We start from the raw sequence: 17,348 nt of genomic DNA on the forward strand, positions 1-17,348 counted from the left end.
GCCTTAATAATAACAATGCTATTATTGTGTTCTTTCCATATCTTTTGTCATAAAAAATAGCCTCTCTTTTTTTTTTAATAATTATTTTGTCACCTTTTTCTTTTGTGTAAGAATGGACTCTTCATTTGCTTTCTACTTTTTATTTTTTCCTACTGCCTTCTCCCTCTCTCTTACTCTCTAAACACACATACTAGTGCATGTACACACATCAACACACACATAGTACTTCCATTTCCTCATACATCAGCTTGAATGTGTCCATTTAAAGATTTACACATTACTTAACTGTTTTTGATTTCCTGAGGAGCTTTTCTGGGGTTTGTCTGGGGTTCGTTACCTAATATATATATGTTTTTATATACTACATGTAATTTTTTTTTTTTTTTACAAATTAATCCCTTTTACTTTAAGACTTAAGATTACCCTTAACTAGCTGTTTTGAACTGAAATCTATTAATGAATAAATTTCAACTCTAAAAAGAACCAGGTCCATGAAAAATTTTAATTTGTATCCCCTTAAGAAAAAGTCTTCTCCAACCACATCTTTTCTCTCCATTATTGCAAAGTAATTCACCTGTGAATGGCCACTATATCCTTTTGTTACTGATGTTACATTACCTTGGTATACAACTGTATATATAATGATAGTAGCTTTGAATATGACTATATTTAATTTCTGGAATTACCTGAGAGGCACGCTATAAAAGTAAATCCCTCCTCTACTTGTAGGGCACCTCCATAGGTCATAGCCATGTGTGCCTGAATTTAGATGCCCTTCAAAATATGGGAAAATTTACCTTGTATGAAACAAAGGTTAAAAATTGCATGGTAAATTTTATTCACTCCATGCATGCATTCATTCAGAGGATAACCCAGTGAAAGACTGCAGACTATTAAAACTAAAAAACATGGCCTTCACCTTCTGGAAGCTTCCAATCTTGTGAGCTCACACTAGACACAAAGCAAGACAATAGCAATGCAAGATTGTATGCTATTCTTTCAAACTGAATGTTACTAACATGCATTCATTCAATAAATATTTACTGAAAGTTTTTTTTCTTTTAGATTTATTTATTTATCCCTCCCCTGTTCTTCTGTGACCACTTCTAGCCTTATCAGCGGGCACCAGGAATCTGTTTCTTTTTGTTGCGTCATCTTGTGTCAGCTCTCCGTGTGTGCGGTACCATTCTTGGGCAGGCTGCACTTTCTTTATTGGTGCTGTTCGTGGGCCAGCTCCACACAGGTCATGGAGACCCAGGGTTTGAACCGCAGATGACCTCCCGTGTGGTAGGTGGACGCCCTATCCATTGGGCCAAGTCCACTTCCCAACTGAAAGATTTCTGAAAGCATAAAGACAGAGGCTAACACAGGAAAAAAAGTCTCCAGTCCCTAGGATATGGGATGGCTCTTGAAGGATATGTAGGATTCGGACTGAAGAGAAGAAAAGGCATTGAATTTGGAATTGGTAATGAGCTAAAAGCTAATTCTAGCTTGAGATACACATATATATTTCTTTGCACAAGCCACATCTGGCAGGTGCTCAACATATATTAATACACATATATATTTCTTTGCATAAGCCACATCTGGCAGGTGCTCAACATATATTTACCAAATGAATTGTTTAGCTAGAGAAATGCAAAACCTTGGATGCCAGCTTGAAGGATTTGGACCCCAGGCAATAAGGAACCCTTTGAGAATTTCAAATGAGGGAAGGATAAGAGGAAAACAGTTTATGGGAAAATAACCCTTTGAAATCAACTAGCATGGATTAAGAAGAGAGTCAAGAGACAGATGCAGGAAAATTAGTTAAGCCTTCTTGTATTTCAGACCGTAGCAAAGAGAAGTAAAATAAAGTACTTCTTTATTTTATAAAAGAAGTGTATATTTATAAATAAAGTAAACCAACATTCCATACTGAGTAATGTGATGATTTGCACACACACTGGTTTTTTGTTGCTGTTTTTATTATTAAATAAATTTTTTTTTGGTTCTACAATATTTATTTATTTTAAATGTTACATTCAAAAAATATAAGAGACTCCCATATACCCTTCGTCCCCACACACTGGTTTGTTTTTTTTAATCCCTCCCCTTGCAGCTTTTTGCTTGCTCTCTGCTTTCTGTATCCATTTGCTATGCATTCTTCTGTGTCTGTAGTTTTATTTTTATTTTATTTATTTATTTACTCCCCCCACCCTTCCAGCTTCCTTGCTGTCTGCTCTCTGTGTCCATTTGCTCTGCGTTTTTCTGTGTTTTGTTTTTGCTTATCTTCCTTTGCATCACCTTGCTGGGTCACTCTCCACAGTGCTTGTGGGCTGGGCGGTTCTCTGCAGTGTGCAGGCCACCCTGCCTTCACAAGGAGGCCCCGGGAGTCGAGAACCCAGGGCCTCCCATGTGGTAGATGGGAGCCCAACTGATTGAGCCACAGCCGCTTCCCCCAACTGGTTTTTAAATGGAGTTTAGCTTAATGAAAACAGAACACTAAAATTATTCATTTAATTTTCAAATTATTTTTTTGGCATACATTCAGCCATTTAATTTGTAGGTACTTGTTTTAAAACTTTCAATTTCCATCTCAAGAATTTTTGGTGAAAAAGATTTGATGTTTCCATACCTTATATTTTCATGGTTCTGAGGCAGAGCATTTTTTTATAATTCATTTTATTTCTTCTGTATAGAAATGATTTCAAAATGACTTGAAAAGTCAAAAAAGGCACAAAGACCAAGTTTGTAGTTCTTAGAGTCATAAAAATACCCAGAGTCTTTTTTGTGAGTTGAACTTTCTACTCATATAGTTACAGAAGGTTCACAATTCAATCTAACCGGACGGCATGTCATTCACGTAATAAATCGCATGGCTGATTACAGTGCTGTAGATAAGCATAATAGACTTTGCTCAGCACTAACTGAACAGTAAGGAAGCAGGAAAGATCTTTAATCTTGGTAATGTTTCACTTACTCCAAAGAGGACTGCAGAGTGAATGACACTGAAAAAGCAGAAGTGCAGGTGAGGCCTAAATGAAATGTGTTTTCTGAAAAATTAGGGATCTTTAGTTATTTTTTTGGTGACATCAATGTAATTTTATACTGTAACTGTTCCATTTGGGGTAGCTACATTTTAATGTAGTAATTTCTAAGAAAGCAAACACTTATGTTGGCAATTAAGGCAAAATAACTTTCCTAAAGCTTAAATTGAAAAATATTCTGCTTCTTATTTACTATTAGTTGTTACATAAATTATTTTAATTATTCAATCATTTTCTTTTTCCAGGCATTATGAAGAACCTCTATTTCAGAGTCGTTTCCATAGTTATAGGTCTTTCTTTTACTGGAACAATGCCAAGCACACTAAGAAAAAGCATTGTTTTATCCAATTCTGAGTGCCAATGGAATGGGTATCCTCTGATGAATTGTTCTTTTACTGGAAAGCATGCTATGCATGTGGACATATCACAGTCAGCAACCACAGTGGATAAAAGTTTCAATTTCATTAGACTTCTCTTACAGTCTCACATGAAACAAGAAGAATGGAAAATAAAACATCTGGATCTCAGTAACAATCGCCTGTCAAAAATAACTTTAACCACTCTTGCATATTTACATAATTTGGAAATATTAAACCTCAGCAATAATGCCATATACTCCATCTCATTAGATCCTCCAAGTCATAAGTCCTCGTGGGTGAAGCGCCATAGAAGCAGTGTTAGAAATGGGCTTCCATTTCTAAAGGTGCTAATTCTTCAAAGAAATAAACTCAGTGACACTCCCAAGGGTAAGTACAATTACAAAAGACAGACCAGAGCAAGAGACTATAAGTATGTGGAGAGTATTGTCTTATGTCAATATGAATTCCATGTTCGTTTTCAGTTTCGAGGAAATAGCTGGGAGCAAAGCAATTTGACCCACCTCAAGTATGATAAAAGGAGTTTCTTAGTAAAATTTGAAATTTGTAGTTAAAATGTGTATGGTTTATAGTCAATCCATTAGTATAACTTACATTAAAGTTATATAGACTTGTTGAGAGACACTAGGAAGTATTTCAGGGCTAAATAATAATGTATGATTTGAAATTTTCTACTTAGATTATCATGTTTGTATTAAATGCAGAAAAACACTGAGAAATAACTAGTTTGGATATTTATAGTAAGAATTTAAATTAAATGTGCTGCGATATTTATAATCTTTGTCTTCTTAGACTCCTCATATCAAAATCAGAGTTCCTTATCCTAGCTTTTCACTGGATTTCCCCCATATCCTCCTATAATAGTAAGTTCTCATCCATTTTGACTTTCAGTAGTCTATCTGATCAAATGTCTTAACTAACAACCTAATGTTTTATTTTAACAATTTGTCAGGTTCATAAGGCAAAACTTTCTTTGCCCTTTTTATATTCCTGAGTGCTAGACAACTTCCCTTTCTTGTTTGTTTTAGTCTTGGTCACTATTTGCTAAATGCATATTTTAAATTAGACACAACACTACATATTTAATAAATATTGTATTAATTCATTATTAGAAAGTGTATCTGTAAATAAATGTCTCTTTAAGTAACTATGCAAAAAAAAGATACAACACTAGAAAAGAAAGTATAAGGATATTGTCATCTTTCTCCATCCCAAACTATGCATATTTAGTTTTTCTCATTTTTCAGTCCGTACATTTCATATTTTTATTTTGTTTTGTTTTCTCCTTCCCCAGTTTCTGGCTTTGTTTTTAGTATCATTTTGGCAATAATGCCTGGCAGGTGAAGGAATGACTATTCCAGTCACCGTATCAGCTGAACTGTGTGAAAAGGGTGGGGAGTTTCTCCTCCTCACCCTTTTCCGTAAAAGCAATGGTATTTTGTTTAGTATTTTAAGTGAAAATGAATCATATTTTATTTAATAATTTTGCATTGTTCTTATTATAATAGGAATACCTATTAAATTGTAGAGCTTCTATAATTTAAAGAAAAATTAAAAGCAAAAAAAATCAAGGTCACTCTTGTAGTATATATTCCAATTTATTCTTTATGTCTATGTATGCATTCATGTTTCAAAATTAGATCATACAATCTAAAATATTTCATAGCATATATTTTGAAATCAATATTTTGAATGTCTTATATAATTAACTCTCATAAGTAAAATTTAAATAGTTGAATAGTTTTCATTGTATACATATATCATAATTGGTTTAATCAAATAACATTTAAGTTACTTCCATTTTTTTGCAATAATAATTCTTCAATAAGCATCATTATAGCTATACATATTGAAATAATATAACATGTTTTTAACTAGTATGGTAGATGTGAATCTCAATTTGCAAATTCAAGTGTACTAGAAATATAAACTTCTTTGGTCTATAACGCAACATAATTTCTGAATCTCCATTCCACTAGAGTCAATGAGGGGTTGTTTTTGGGGAACTTAACCTTAATTCTTCATGGGCTTTCTTTCCCCTTCCTTTTCCCAGATTTGTAAAACAGCTCTAGGATCTTATACCCTGACAAGGCATCAAGGTGTGTATGTGTGTGTGTATTCTTCACTCTCACTAATAGAGAAAATTTCTTTCTATTCATCATAGTTTTGCAAAAACTTTTTCCCCTTTGTGCTTCTTCAAAACCCTCTCAATGTCCAGAAATTCCTTTCCCCTAAAGGTTTAGGCTTTTGTAAAATGAAAGCCAGAAAGACCTGTGATTCCTGTGCTTTCTGTCCTGCCATGTGCCTCCCTTAGGGCAATGAACAGAGAGCCTACTTTTTGCTTGAATGGAGAGAAATGGAAAGAAAAAATACAGGGAAGTAAAAAACTAATATGTCAAAATGTTATCCTACCTCGAAAGTAAATAGAGAGAGAGAGTGGGAAGCAGATTTGGCTCAACTGATAGAGCATCCACCTACCATATGGGAGGTCCAGGGTTCAAACCCAGGCCTCCTGACCCATGTGGTGAGCTGGCCCATACGCAGTGTTGATGCACGCAAGGAGTGCCCTGCCACGCAAGGGTGTCCCCCACATAGGGGAGCCCCACGTGCAAGGAGTGCATCCCACATGGAGACCCACCCCATGTGAAAAAAGCACAGCCTGCCCAGGAGTGGCACTGCACACATGGAGAGCTGACGCAGCAAGATGATGCAACAAAAAGAGATACAGATTCCCGGTGCTGCTGACAAGAATGTAAACGGACACAGAAGAACACACAGCAAATGGACACAGAGAGCAGACAACGGGGGTGGGGGGGAGGAGGGGAAAGAAAGAAATCAATCAATCAATCTTAAAAAATAAAAAAGAGTAAATAGAGAAGTGCTCTACCTCTCTTTAAGACAGTTGAATTCCCCAAGGCTAACTAGGAGTTGGGGCTAATACAGTTCAATTTAAGGAACAAATATCCCTATAAAATGCCAGGGAAAATGTTAAACTTGCAAAGGTAAAAAAACAAAACAAAGCAAAAAAAAAAAAAAAAAAAAGTGAAATGGGCAAACCCTGTATCTGAAACTCTATTAGAATTCAAGCAAACGAAATCATAAAGAAGTGAATGAAATAGATAGGTGATAGAAGCCAAATGTAAGCTCTGAAACTAGTTGGGTATAATCAAGAGTCCTTTTATCAATAGCATTTTGTGGTTTGAATTATTTTACCATAATCATCAAACATTTTTGGTTTTTACCAGGATGAGTTCCCTTCAACATCCCTCCCCAATTTATATTTCTGTGACTATGGTTGGGTAACTCTGACTTTAAAATCCCATTTTGGAGGGTAAAAGCTGGTAAGAGTAGTGCTGCCTGGGGTATCATCCTATTTCTGTCCTTTTCTTGGTTTTTGCACACATCTAAAATAATAAATTAGAGACATCTCAAAAAGCAGCAAGCAAGCAACTAGCCCTTGGAGCAGATGTACATTTATAAATCATCCTCCGCAGGTTTTTAAATGGTGACTGTTTATAGAAACAATGAAAAAGTTGCTTTCATTCAGGGAAGCCCACTTTTGTTAAGGGTGAAATATTACATCTGCTAATCCAATGTCAACTTATCTTTTGTCTTTGGTAAATCGTGATGTCGCCAATAAGCTTCATGTTGGGAAACTTCCAAAGAAGGTGCTGTCTATTGCAATTTACAAAACAGAAGCCAGCAGTGAATTTAACCTTAAGAATTCTTCCTCCTTCCTACCGTATTTTTGGAGTGCAGCAATAATAACTGAATAATCAGTTTTAAAAACATTTAAAGAACATTGAGATCAGTCTCCAATTAAATTGTCTCTCTCTCACCCTAGCAGTATTTTTGGAGTGCACACAGAGTATATGGAAATGTATCAGAACCAACATCTTATTGGGATTCCAGTTAACAAACCAGAAGCAGCAACCTTACATTAACCCACTAACTCCAGAACCCAAATTATAAATGTCTAAGAAATAAGACAGAATAATACCCGACTTTTTAACCTGGTGGAATAATAAAACAAAACCAGTCTATTGCAAAAACAAATATGTTGTATTCTTTTATTGATAGGAAATTAAATAGTTTATCCTGATTGATTGTGGGTTGTAGAAATACCAATAATCAGTGTTCTCAAACCAATTCAGGTTCAAAAGTAACAAATGCGAAGCCAAACTCAGCATGTAAATGCAATGCCTTCCCCCCAGCGTGGGACATGACACCCGGGGATGAGCCTCCCTGGCACCGAGGGACCACTATCAACTACCAACTGATGATGCAACTGGAAAATGACCTCATACGGAAGGTTCAACGCGGATCAGCGGAATATCCCTGTCTACATAAAATAACATGACTTTAAAATGCTGTTTGACCTAATGTAAGGGGGAAATGGAAAGGAGAAATGAGTTTATATGGCTACGAGTCTCTAAAAAAGAGTCTGGAGGCTGTCAGAAGGATTGCCCTTATGCACAACTGAGCAGAGTCTGAGAGACAGATAAAGCAGATACAACCCCCAGATATCGGTTCCTTCGAGAGCTAAAGAGACCCATGGGAGTTATGGTCATGGCCGATGGGGTTAACTACCAGGTCAGATGGCCCCTCTTTGGAAATGGTGTTTATGTGTGATGAATCTGGACTCAGATGGGATCTCTCTTCATAAGACTTTCATGCTAATGTGCTGGAGGTGCAGTTAGTGTCGGGGTTTAAGATATATTTAGGGGAGTTGAATCTCTGGACTGTCAATGTGATAGCCAGGTCCTGAGCCTCAACAGACTCCAGCACCTACAATCTGACTTATTGGGCTCACCACACTCAGCTAAGATGGAGTTGAAGAAGGACAACCACCACACCATGGAGCCTAGAGTGATTACAACTGAAAGTGGGAGGATTGCATCCAGCATCCATGTGGAATCTGAGCCTCCTCTTGACATAGAGATGCAATGGACACAACCAATCCAATGTCCACATAGAAAAGGTGGCATTGGATTGAGAAAAGTGGACATGATGGCTGATGGGTATGGGGAAAGGCAGGAAGAGATGAGAGGTGGAGGCGTCTTTGGGACATGGAGCTGCCCTGGATGGTGCTTCAGGGGCAATCACCGGACATTGTAAATCCTCACAGGGCCCACTGGATGGAATGGGGGAGAGTGTGGGCCATGGTGTGGACCGTTGACCATGGGGTGCGGGGGTGCCCAGAGATGTACTTGCCAAATGCAATGGATGTGTCATGATGATGGGAGGGAGTGTTGCTGGTGGGGGGGAGAGGTGGGGTGGGGGTGGTAGGGTTCAATGGGACCTCATATATATATATATTTTTAATGTAATATTATTACAAAGTCAATAAAAATAAATAAATAAAACAAACAAAAAAACAAAAACAAAAGTAACAAATGTATCTAAGACATTAAGCTAAGAGGGGACAGACTCTCAGTTCACCTCTATAATTTGACCCAATTAAGCGCTGACCTTTTGAATCAATTATCTTATCCAAAACCGTTCTGGGTTCTACTCTTAATTCTCAATGTTCTTTGAACTTGAAACCATAAATACGATTTTATGTTTTCAAGGTATCAGATTTGGGAGAGTATTTAAGAAGTTCATAGTCCAAAGGGAGTGTTTACTAAGGTGCTATAATGTCTGGGCATCCCCATTGTGGCCTTTTTTTCTAATAGACCCTGGTCTAATTTCTTGGAAATAATAAAACTGCCTCTGGGAACTTAAATGCAAAGGTTAATCAAATTCCTGCCTGCCCTGGCCTATTTCATCATAAGAGAGCAGTTCAATAAATCAATCTTTTTCCACAAAAGCACCCCCTATATTTTCCTCCTGGCGTTTGACTCTGCTCTCCTAAAATATGGACTCTACCCTTTGATATCTAAGCCCCAGACACAAATGCATCTCACATTCTACTTCCCTCACATGAATACCCCCTGAACATTTATTCACCAAGCAAACATTTAAAATGAATAAATTTTCCCTCCCCTTGAGAAATGCAGCAAAGTATCATGGAAGAGTTTACTCAAATTTTCCAACTCCATCTTGAGAAACTTTAAGCAAACACTTCTGTCCTGAGTTTCCATCCCAGAATTGGTGTAATGGTCACTTCCTTGTATTCAGGTATCCATTAATAATTGTAGGGGATGTTCATTCTCTTTCTGCAAATGTTCAGAGTTTATGAAGTTCAGAGTCCTCATCAACAATCTTGTTGCCTCTGTTCATATTCATGCAGTTCTGTAAAACACTAGAGACCGTCTTCCTCCACGTTCTGAGCATTCTCTGGTCTATTGTTTGGATCTCAGAGCCACACAGTGGCAGCGGAAAGAGGGTTCTCTATTTTATCAGGGCTCTTGGTGGGAGGGAGCATCTGCCATCTAGAGTCAGCAGGAAAATTTTTCCCATATTGTACAAATGCCCTAACCCTCAGTAACCCCCCTAAACATCCCTCAGCATGGCAGCAACTTGGGGTTTCCCATTTAGCTGGGCCCTGCCCACAGCCATGTGGGTTCTACTGTGTTGAAAGGATCAGCCCTCTATCCTTGGTGCCTAAGGCAGAAACCAGCACATAATAGAGACAAAAAATATTTGTAGGACGAATAAATGACTCTTTAAGGGTATCCAGAAAAATTCAAACCCTACATATCACCCTCTACATGCAATCGCCCTCTACATACATCATTTTCATGTTCTTGTCCTCGAAGCCTCCCTAAGCCTCTCTCAATTTTTCCCTCTGTAGTAATAGTATTATCTTCCCCCAAACTCTCTGAAAACTCCTGCCCCCTCTCCCATGGCACATGAGGCATAAATGAGTTGGGATGGATATTGAAGCTAGGTTCAGGAATGCTACGAGTGGATGGATATTAACACCTTTTGGACTTTTATGTTTCCAATACAGAGGAAATATCCATGTGAAATAAATTTGAAGGAAGAATTCTGTAGGTCCTATATTACTCATAAGCTATAAGTCATCTGTTGCAGTTTAGATCAGCAGACAAACAACCAGAAAGGAATTACCCTTGTTAAACCACATTCAATAAACTATGAAAAAGCTACTTATTACTAATAACTCTCTGAGTGTAGAGTCTGTTTTGTTTTTTAAAAAACATATTTGTTCTTAATATCAAAGGAAAGAAATGATCATTATAGGAAAATAAGTATATATGTATATATAATCTGCCTTTCTTTCATCATTAACTTCTTAGAATATGGTCCTCCATCCTTATATACATATACATTTATTACATATTTTAAATTTTAAGTTCATATGGTGAATACTTTTTTTAACTTGCTTTTATTTATCTGCTTTTTAAAATTTTATGTATATCCTGAGTATTTACCCATACTTGGAAAATATTCAATGCCTTCAGATGGCTGCACAATGTATACCATATGTAGATGGACCATTATTTTTTTTGAACAACTGTATGAGATAGAATTTATATACATAAACTGCATGTATTTAAATGTACAAAAGTTTTGACATATGACCCATGAAATCATCACCACTATCAAGATAATGAACTATCCATTACCCTGCAGTTTTCCTTGTGTCTGTTTGTAACCCCTCCTTCCTGCCCATCCCTCTCCCTATCAGGTATCCACTGATCTACTTTCTGTTGATACATATTCATTTGTATTTCTATTTATAAAAATGGAATCATAGAGTATTTTTGGTCTGGATTTTTTCATTCAGCAAAATTATTTTGAGATTCATCCATGTCATTACATTTAGTAATATTAATAGTTCATTCCTTTTTATTGCTGAATAATGTTCTGTTATATAGATATTCATTTACCTGTTGATGGGCTTTTGAGCTGTCTTTTCTATTGCAAATAAACCTTCTAGCTAAAGGGATGGGAAAGAATAAACCATGTTAATGTAAATCAAAAGAAAGCTGGAGTAGCTATAGTCATTTCAGACAAAGCAGACATCACAGCAAGGAAAATTATCAGTAATAAAGAAGAACACTATATAATGATAAATGGGTCAGTTCTTAAAGAAGACATAGCAATACTAAAAATAATACATATACTTAAAAGCAGAACATCCAAAGACATGAGGCAAAACTGAAAGGAAAATTAATTATAGTTGTGGACATCAACAACCCCCTGTCAACTGATAGATCAAACAGGCAGATGCTCAATAAAGATATAATTTACTTGAATGGGACTATCAGTCACCTTGATCTAAATGGCATTTATAGAATATTCCATTCAACAACATGAGAATAAACATTCTCTTCAAGCTCACATGGAACATTAACCAAGGTAGAGCACATTTTGAACCATAGAACACACCTTAAATATGTTTGAAAGAATAGAAATCATACAAAGTATGTTGCCACTCCACAGTGGAAATAAACAAGAAATCAATAACAGAAAGATAGCTGGAAAAGCCCCAATTCTCTAGAAATTAAACAAAGTACCTCTAAATAACACATGGGTCAAGGAAGAAGTCTCAAGAGAAATTTTAAAATATTTTGAAATAAATGAAAATGAAAATACCACTTATCAAAATCTGTGGGATGAAGCAAAAACAGTGGTTAGAGAAAACTTTATAGCAGCAAATGCATTTATTAGAAGAAAAGAAAAGCTAAAGTCAGTAATCTAAGCTTCCACCCTAGGAAACTAGAGAAAGAAGAGTAATGTAAGCCTAAAGCAAGCAGATGAAAAGAAATAATAAAAATTTAATTAGAATTACTAATAAATGAAATTAAAAACAGGAAAACAAGAAAACCAACAAAACCCAAAGTGCGTTTTTTAATATGATCAATAAAATTGATAAATCTTTAGCCAGGCTAACCAAGAAAAAGAGAAGAAGACACAAATTAACAATATCAGAAATGAAAGATATTGATTACTGATGACATGGACATTAAAAGAGTAACATTTAACAAAAAATATTTAAAAAGAAAAACAAAAATTAACATTAAAAGAATAACAAAACAAAGTCTTTATAGTGACATATGTTTTTATTTCTCTTGAGATAAATAACCCAGGAATTAAAACATATGTAAGTGTTTAACTTTTTAAGAAATGCCAAACTGTTTTGGAAAGTAATTGTGTACTTATGAATTCCCACCAGCATTGTATGAAAATTCCAGTTTTACATCCTCAGCATGCCAGATACAGTCAGTCTTTTAAGTTTTAGCCATATTAATAAGTGTACTGTGGTTTATCATTGTGACTTTTATTTAGATTTCCCTAATTACTAATAATATCTTTTTATGTGATTATTTGTCATCTGTTATCTTCTTTGGTGAAGTGTGAAATCTTCAGCCATTTAAAATTTTTTATTGTCTTTTAAATTAATGAGTTTTGAGCATTATTTATATATTCTGGATACAAGTTCTTTAACAGATATGTAATTTGCAAATATTTTCTCCCAGTCTGTGGCTTGAGTTTTCACTTTCTTAACAATGTTTTTCAAAGAGCAGAAGTCCTTATTTTTCATGAAGTTCAGTTCATTTATTTGTTATTTTATAGATTGTAATTTTGGTGTTGTCTTTAAGAAATTTTTGCCTAACCCAAGGTCACAAATATTTTCCCCTATGTTTTCTCTGAGAAGTTTTATAATTTTAGGTTTTGCATTTAGGTCTATGATCCATTTTGAGTTACTTTTTATATTTGGTGCAAAGAACATAAAGCAGTTTTAAGGATATACAGTTGTTCCAGGAACCTTGGCTGAAAAAACTATCCTTTCTCCACTGAATTACATTTTCACTTTTATCAATTATTAATATGATGGAAGCTCTTTCTGGACCCTCTATTTCCTTCTAATGATCTATTTGTCTATCTTTATATGAATATCATACTCTTGATTACTGTATATTTATGTTTTCAAGTCAGATAATGTAAACCCTCCAACTTTGTTCTTTTTCAAAGCTGTTTTGACTCTTCTAGCTTGTCTGCATTTGTGTATGGAGTTTAGAATCAGCCTGTCAATTTCCACTGGAAAGCCTTCTGGATTTTGACTGGGATTGTGTTGAATCTATAAACCCATTTGGAGAGAATGACATCGTATCACTATTTCGTCTTCTGATACATAAATACAGTGCATCTCTCCATTTGTTTAGATTTTCTTCAATTTCTCTCAACAGTGTCTTATAGTTTTCTTTTTTCTTTTTTCTTTTTTTTTTTAAAAGATTTATTTATTTATTTAATTTCCCCCCCTCCCCTGGTTGTCTGTTCTTGGTGTCTATTTGCTGCGTCTTGTTTCTTTGTCCGCTTCTGTGTCAGCGGCACGGGAAGTGTGGGCGGCGCCATTCCTCGGCAGGCTGCTCTTTCTTTTCACGCTGGGCGGCTCTCCTCACGGGCGCACTCCTTGCGCGTGGGGCTCCCCTACGCGGGGGACACCCTTGCGTGGCACGGCACTCCTTGCGCGCATCAGCACTGCGCATGGCCAGCTCCACACGGGTCAAGGAGGCCCGGGGTTTGAACCGCGGACCTCCCATGTGGTAGACGGACGCCCTAACCACTGGGCCAAAGTCCGTTTCCCAATGTCTTATAGTTTTCAATGTGCATACACATATTTTGTCAGGTTTACCCTTTACATATTTAATATTTTGATGCTGTTGCAAATGAAAATTTTTAAGTTTTAAGTTCAGATTGTTCATTCCAAGTATATAGAAATAAGGCGATATTTATATTTTGATCTTATATCTGGCAACCTTGCCAAACTCACTTATTCTAGTAGTTTTTAGGTAGATTCCACAGGATTTTCTATAAAGAGAATTATAACATCTTCAGATGAAGACAGTATTACTTCCTTATTTCCAATCTGGATGCCTTTTTCTTGCCTTACTGCACTGACTAAAGCCTCCAGTACTACCTTGGCTAAAAGGAGTGACAGTGGAAATCCAAATCTTGTTCCTGGTTTTAGGGGAGAAGCATCCAGTTTTTCATCATTAAGAATAGATTCCCTATATCAGCTCTTCTATTCCTACTTGGCTAGGATTTTTATGAGAATGGATGCTGGATTTTGTCAAATGCTTTTTCTAAATCTCTTGAATCATTTTATGCTTTTTCTCTTAAGTCTTAACATGGAGAATTACACCAATTTTCTAATGTTAAGGAAACCTTACGTTTCTGGGATGAATTCTACTTAGTCATGATGTATTACCCCTTTTGTATATTGATGGGTTTAATTTGCTAAAATTTTGTTAAGAATTTCTGTATTTGTGTTCATAAGGGATATTGGATTGTAGCTTTCTTTTCTTAGAATGTCAATGGCTGATATTGGTATAATAGAAAAGAGGATTTCATTGGATTAGTTTGGAAATGTTCCTCCTCTTCAACTTTCTGGACATTTGTTTAGATTTGCTGTATTTCTTCCTTAAATGTTTGGTAAAATTAAGCAGTGAAATCATCTGAAATAGAGTTTTCTTTGTAGGAAAGATTTTAACTACAGATTCAATTTATTTCATCTAGATTGAGCTTTGGTTGTTTGTGTCTTGCAAGGAATTTTTCCATTTCATTTAAGTTATCAGATTTATTGGCATAAAGTTGTACACAATGTTCCTTTATCCTTTTAATTTATAGAATCTGCAGTAATGCCACTTCATTCATGATATTGGTAATTTGTGTTTCTCTTTTTCCTGATTAGTCTGACCAAAAGTTTATCAATTTTATTGTTTTTCCCAATGAACCAGCTTTAGTTTTATTGATTTTTTCTATCAACTTTCTGTTTTCTATTCATTTATTTCTTTTTTGATCTTCATTATTTCCTTTCTTCTGCTTACTTTCAGTCTCTGAAAAATTCTTGTTTTTCAAGTTTCTTGAAGTAGAAGCTGACATCATCAATTTGAGACTTTCTTCTTTCATAATTTTCTGAATGAGTTAAGCTGGATTTTAAGTTTGGGTTCTGGAGGAGGTCAGGTGTGACACAACAGGAAACTGAGGTCATAACGTATGATCTAGAGATAGAAAAGTGTCATGAGGGGTTGATGGGAGGTGTGATTGGTTCGGGTGATTCAACTAGCAGGTGGGGAGCACATAGGCACAACAAGAAGGACCAGTGGGCTTGTGGCCCAGGGGTGGAGGTTTGTAGATTTTCTGTGGGAGTGAAGGATTGGTTAGTGTAGCAGTTTGATATGGTTATGAATTCCAAAATAGATATTGGATTATGTTTGTAATCTGGTCTGTACCTGGGTGTGATGAAGTTATGATTAGGGCTTTGATTGGGCCACATCATTAGGGCATTGAGTCCCCACCCCTTGGTGGATGAGCACTCACAGATAAAAGGCATGGCAAAGGACAGAGTTGAGGCTTTTTGATGTGGAGTTTGATGCTGAAGCCTTAAGCTGGAGCCCCAGGAAATAAGCTCACAGAGGAAAGAGAGGCCAGCCAAGGGAAGAGAGGAACCCTGAGCCCAGGAAGAAGCAAACCCTGGGAAGAAGGGAACCTTGAACCCAGAGAGAAGCAAGACCCTGGAAGGGAGGAACCCAGGAAGCTTGAGCCATCACAGCCGTCAGCAGCCATCTTGCTCCAACATGTGAAAATAGACTTTGGTGAGGGAAGTAACTTATGCTTTATGACTTGGTATCTGTAAGCTCCTACCCCAAATAAATACCCTTTATAAAAACCAACCAATTTCTGGTATTTTGCATCAGCACCCCTTTGGCCGGCTAATACAGTTAGTTTAAAGAAAATGAGTACAAAAAGGGAAGGACTGGGGATGAGGGCAGTAGTTATGGTTAGCTTATCGTTTAGGACCAACTGTGGGTTTTGGATGAGTTGTGGGTGGTGTGAGTGGTGGCCACAGATGTAGGCTGAGGCTCTGGGGGAGTTTATGCCCCAGGCCTGGAAAGCTGGTTATTAACTAGACAAAAAGTTAGTGCTGAGGCAAGTGGCTTTGCCAAAGTAAGATGGATGCCAAGGCAACACACACACACAAATTGGTAATTCTAATGCCTAATATCATCATTTAATGCTATAAATTTCCCTCTAAAAATTGCTTTGCCTCCCACAGATTTGGAAATGTGGTCTTTTTATTTTCATTCAGGGCAACTTGTTTTACTTTATTCTTCTTTGTTCCATGGATTATTTAGAAGTGTGTTATTTGTTTTCAAATATTTGGAAATTTTTATTTGTAATTCAATTCCATCCTAGTCCAGGAACATATTTTGTATGTCATGACTCATTTAAAATTATTGAGATGTGTTATATGGTGGAAGAAATTGTCTTTGTATTCATGTGCACTCGAAAATAACATATCATGCTGTTGTTAGGTGGAGTGTTTGATGTTAATTAGGTCAAGTTCATTGATAGTATTGCTATGTTCTTAGTGATTTTCTCTTTCTTTGTTCTATCATTTATTGAGAGAGAATTATTAAAGTTTCCAACTAGAATTGTGGATATATCTATTTCTCATTGCAATTCTTTTAGTGTTATTTATCCCCAGGTTTTGGAGGTTCTAGTTTTTAGGTGCATAAATATTTAGGACAGCTGTGTCCTCTTGATAAATTGAGTCTTTTGTCCTTATCCTCTTTATCCCTGGTAATGTTCTTTGATCTGTAATATACTTTGGAAGTCAGCTATGCTCAGCACTATACCACCAATGTGGCTATGTAATATACTTTGAATATAGCCACTTCAGCTTTCTTTTTTCACCAGCATTAGCATGTTATATTTTCTTCCATCCTTTTACTTATTTATAACCATTTTATTGAAATATAATTCACATACCATAAAATTCATCTTTTAAAATTATATAATTCAGTGATTTTTAGTATATTCACATAGCTGAGCAACCATCACCACTACCTAATTTTAGAACATTTTCATCACCCCAAAAAGAAACCCCATACCCAGTAGTGGTCACTTTCCATTATCTTACTTTCATCATTTTTAAAAACAATATTATTAAGGCATAATTGACATATCAATGCAACAAACTACATATATTTAAAGCAAACAATATGATACGTTTTGACATATA

The 17,348-nt window shown here is 36.0% G+C and overlaps 1 protein-coding gene across 2 annotated transcripts in view; it reads left to right on the forward strand.

The window, feature by feature from the left end:
• Positions 1-17,348, forward strand: part of LRRC66 (leucine rich repeat containing 66) — a 45,881-nt gene that overhangs the window by 356 nt on the left and 28,177 nt on the right. Inside the window, exons 1-2 of one of the 2 annotated variants that reach the window (XM_012526005.4) lie at positions 8-3,010; positions 3,275-3,775. In XM_012526005.4, coding sequence (XP_012381459.3) covers positions 3,280-3,775 — 496 coding nt within the window. In that variant the 5' untranslated portion in view covers positions 8-3,010; positions 3,275-3,279. Of the gene's footprint in view, positions 1-7; positions 3,011-3,274; positions 3,776-17,348 lie in introns of those variants that run through there. The other variant, XM_058298786.1, reaches the window with a different exon arrangement.

Source organism: Dasypus novemcinctus, chromosome 1, assembly GCF_030445035.2.
Source record: "Dasypus novemcinctus isolate mDasNov1 chromosome 1, mDasNov1.1.hap2, whole genome shotgun sequence".
In the NCBI taxonomy this organism is placed as follows: domain Eukaryota; kingdom Metazoa; phylum Chordata; class Mammalia; order Cingulata; family Dasypodidae; genus Dasypus; species Dasypus novemcinctus.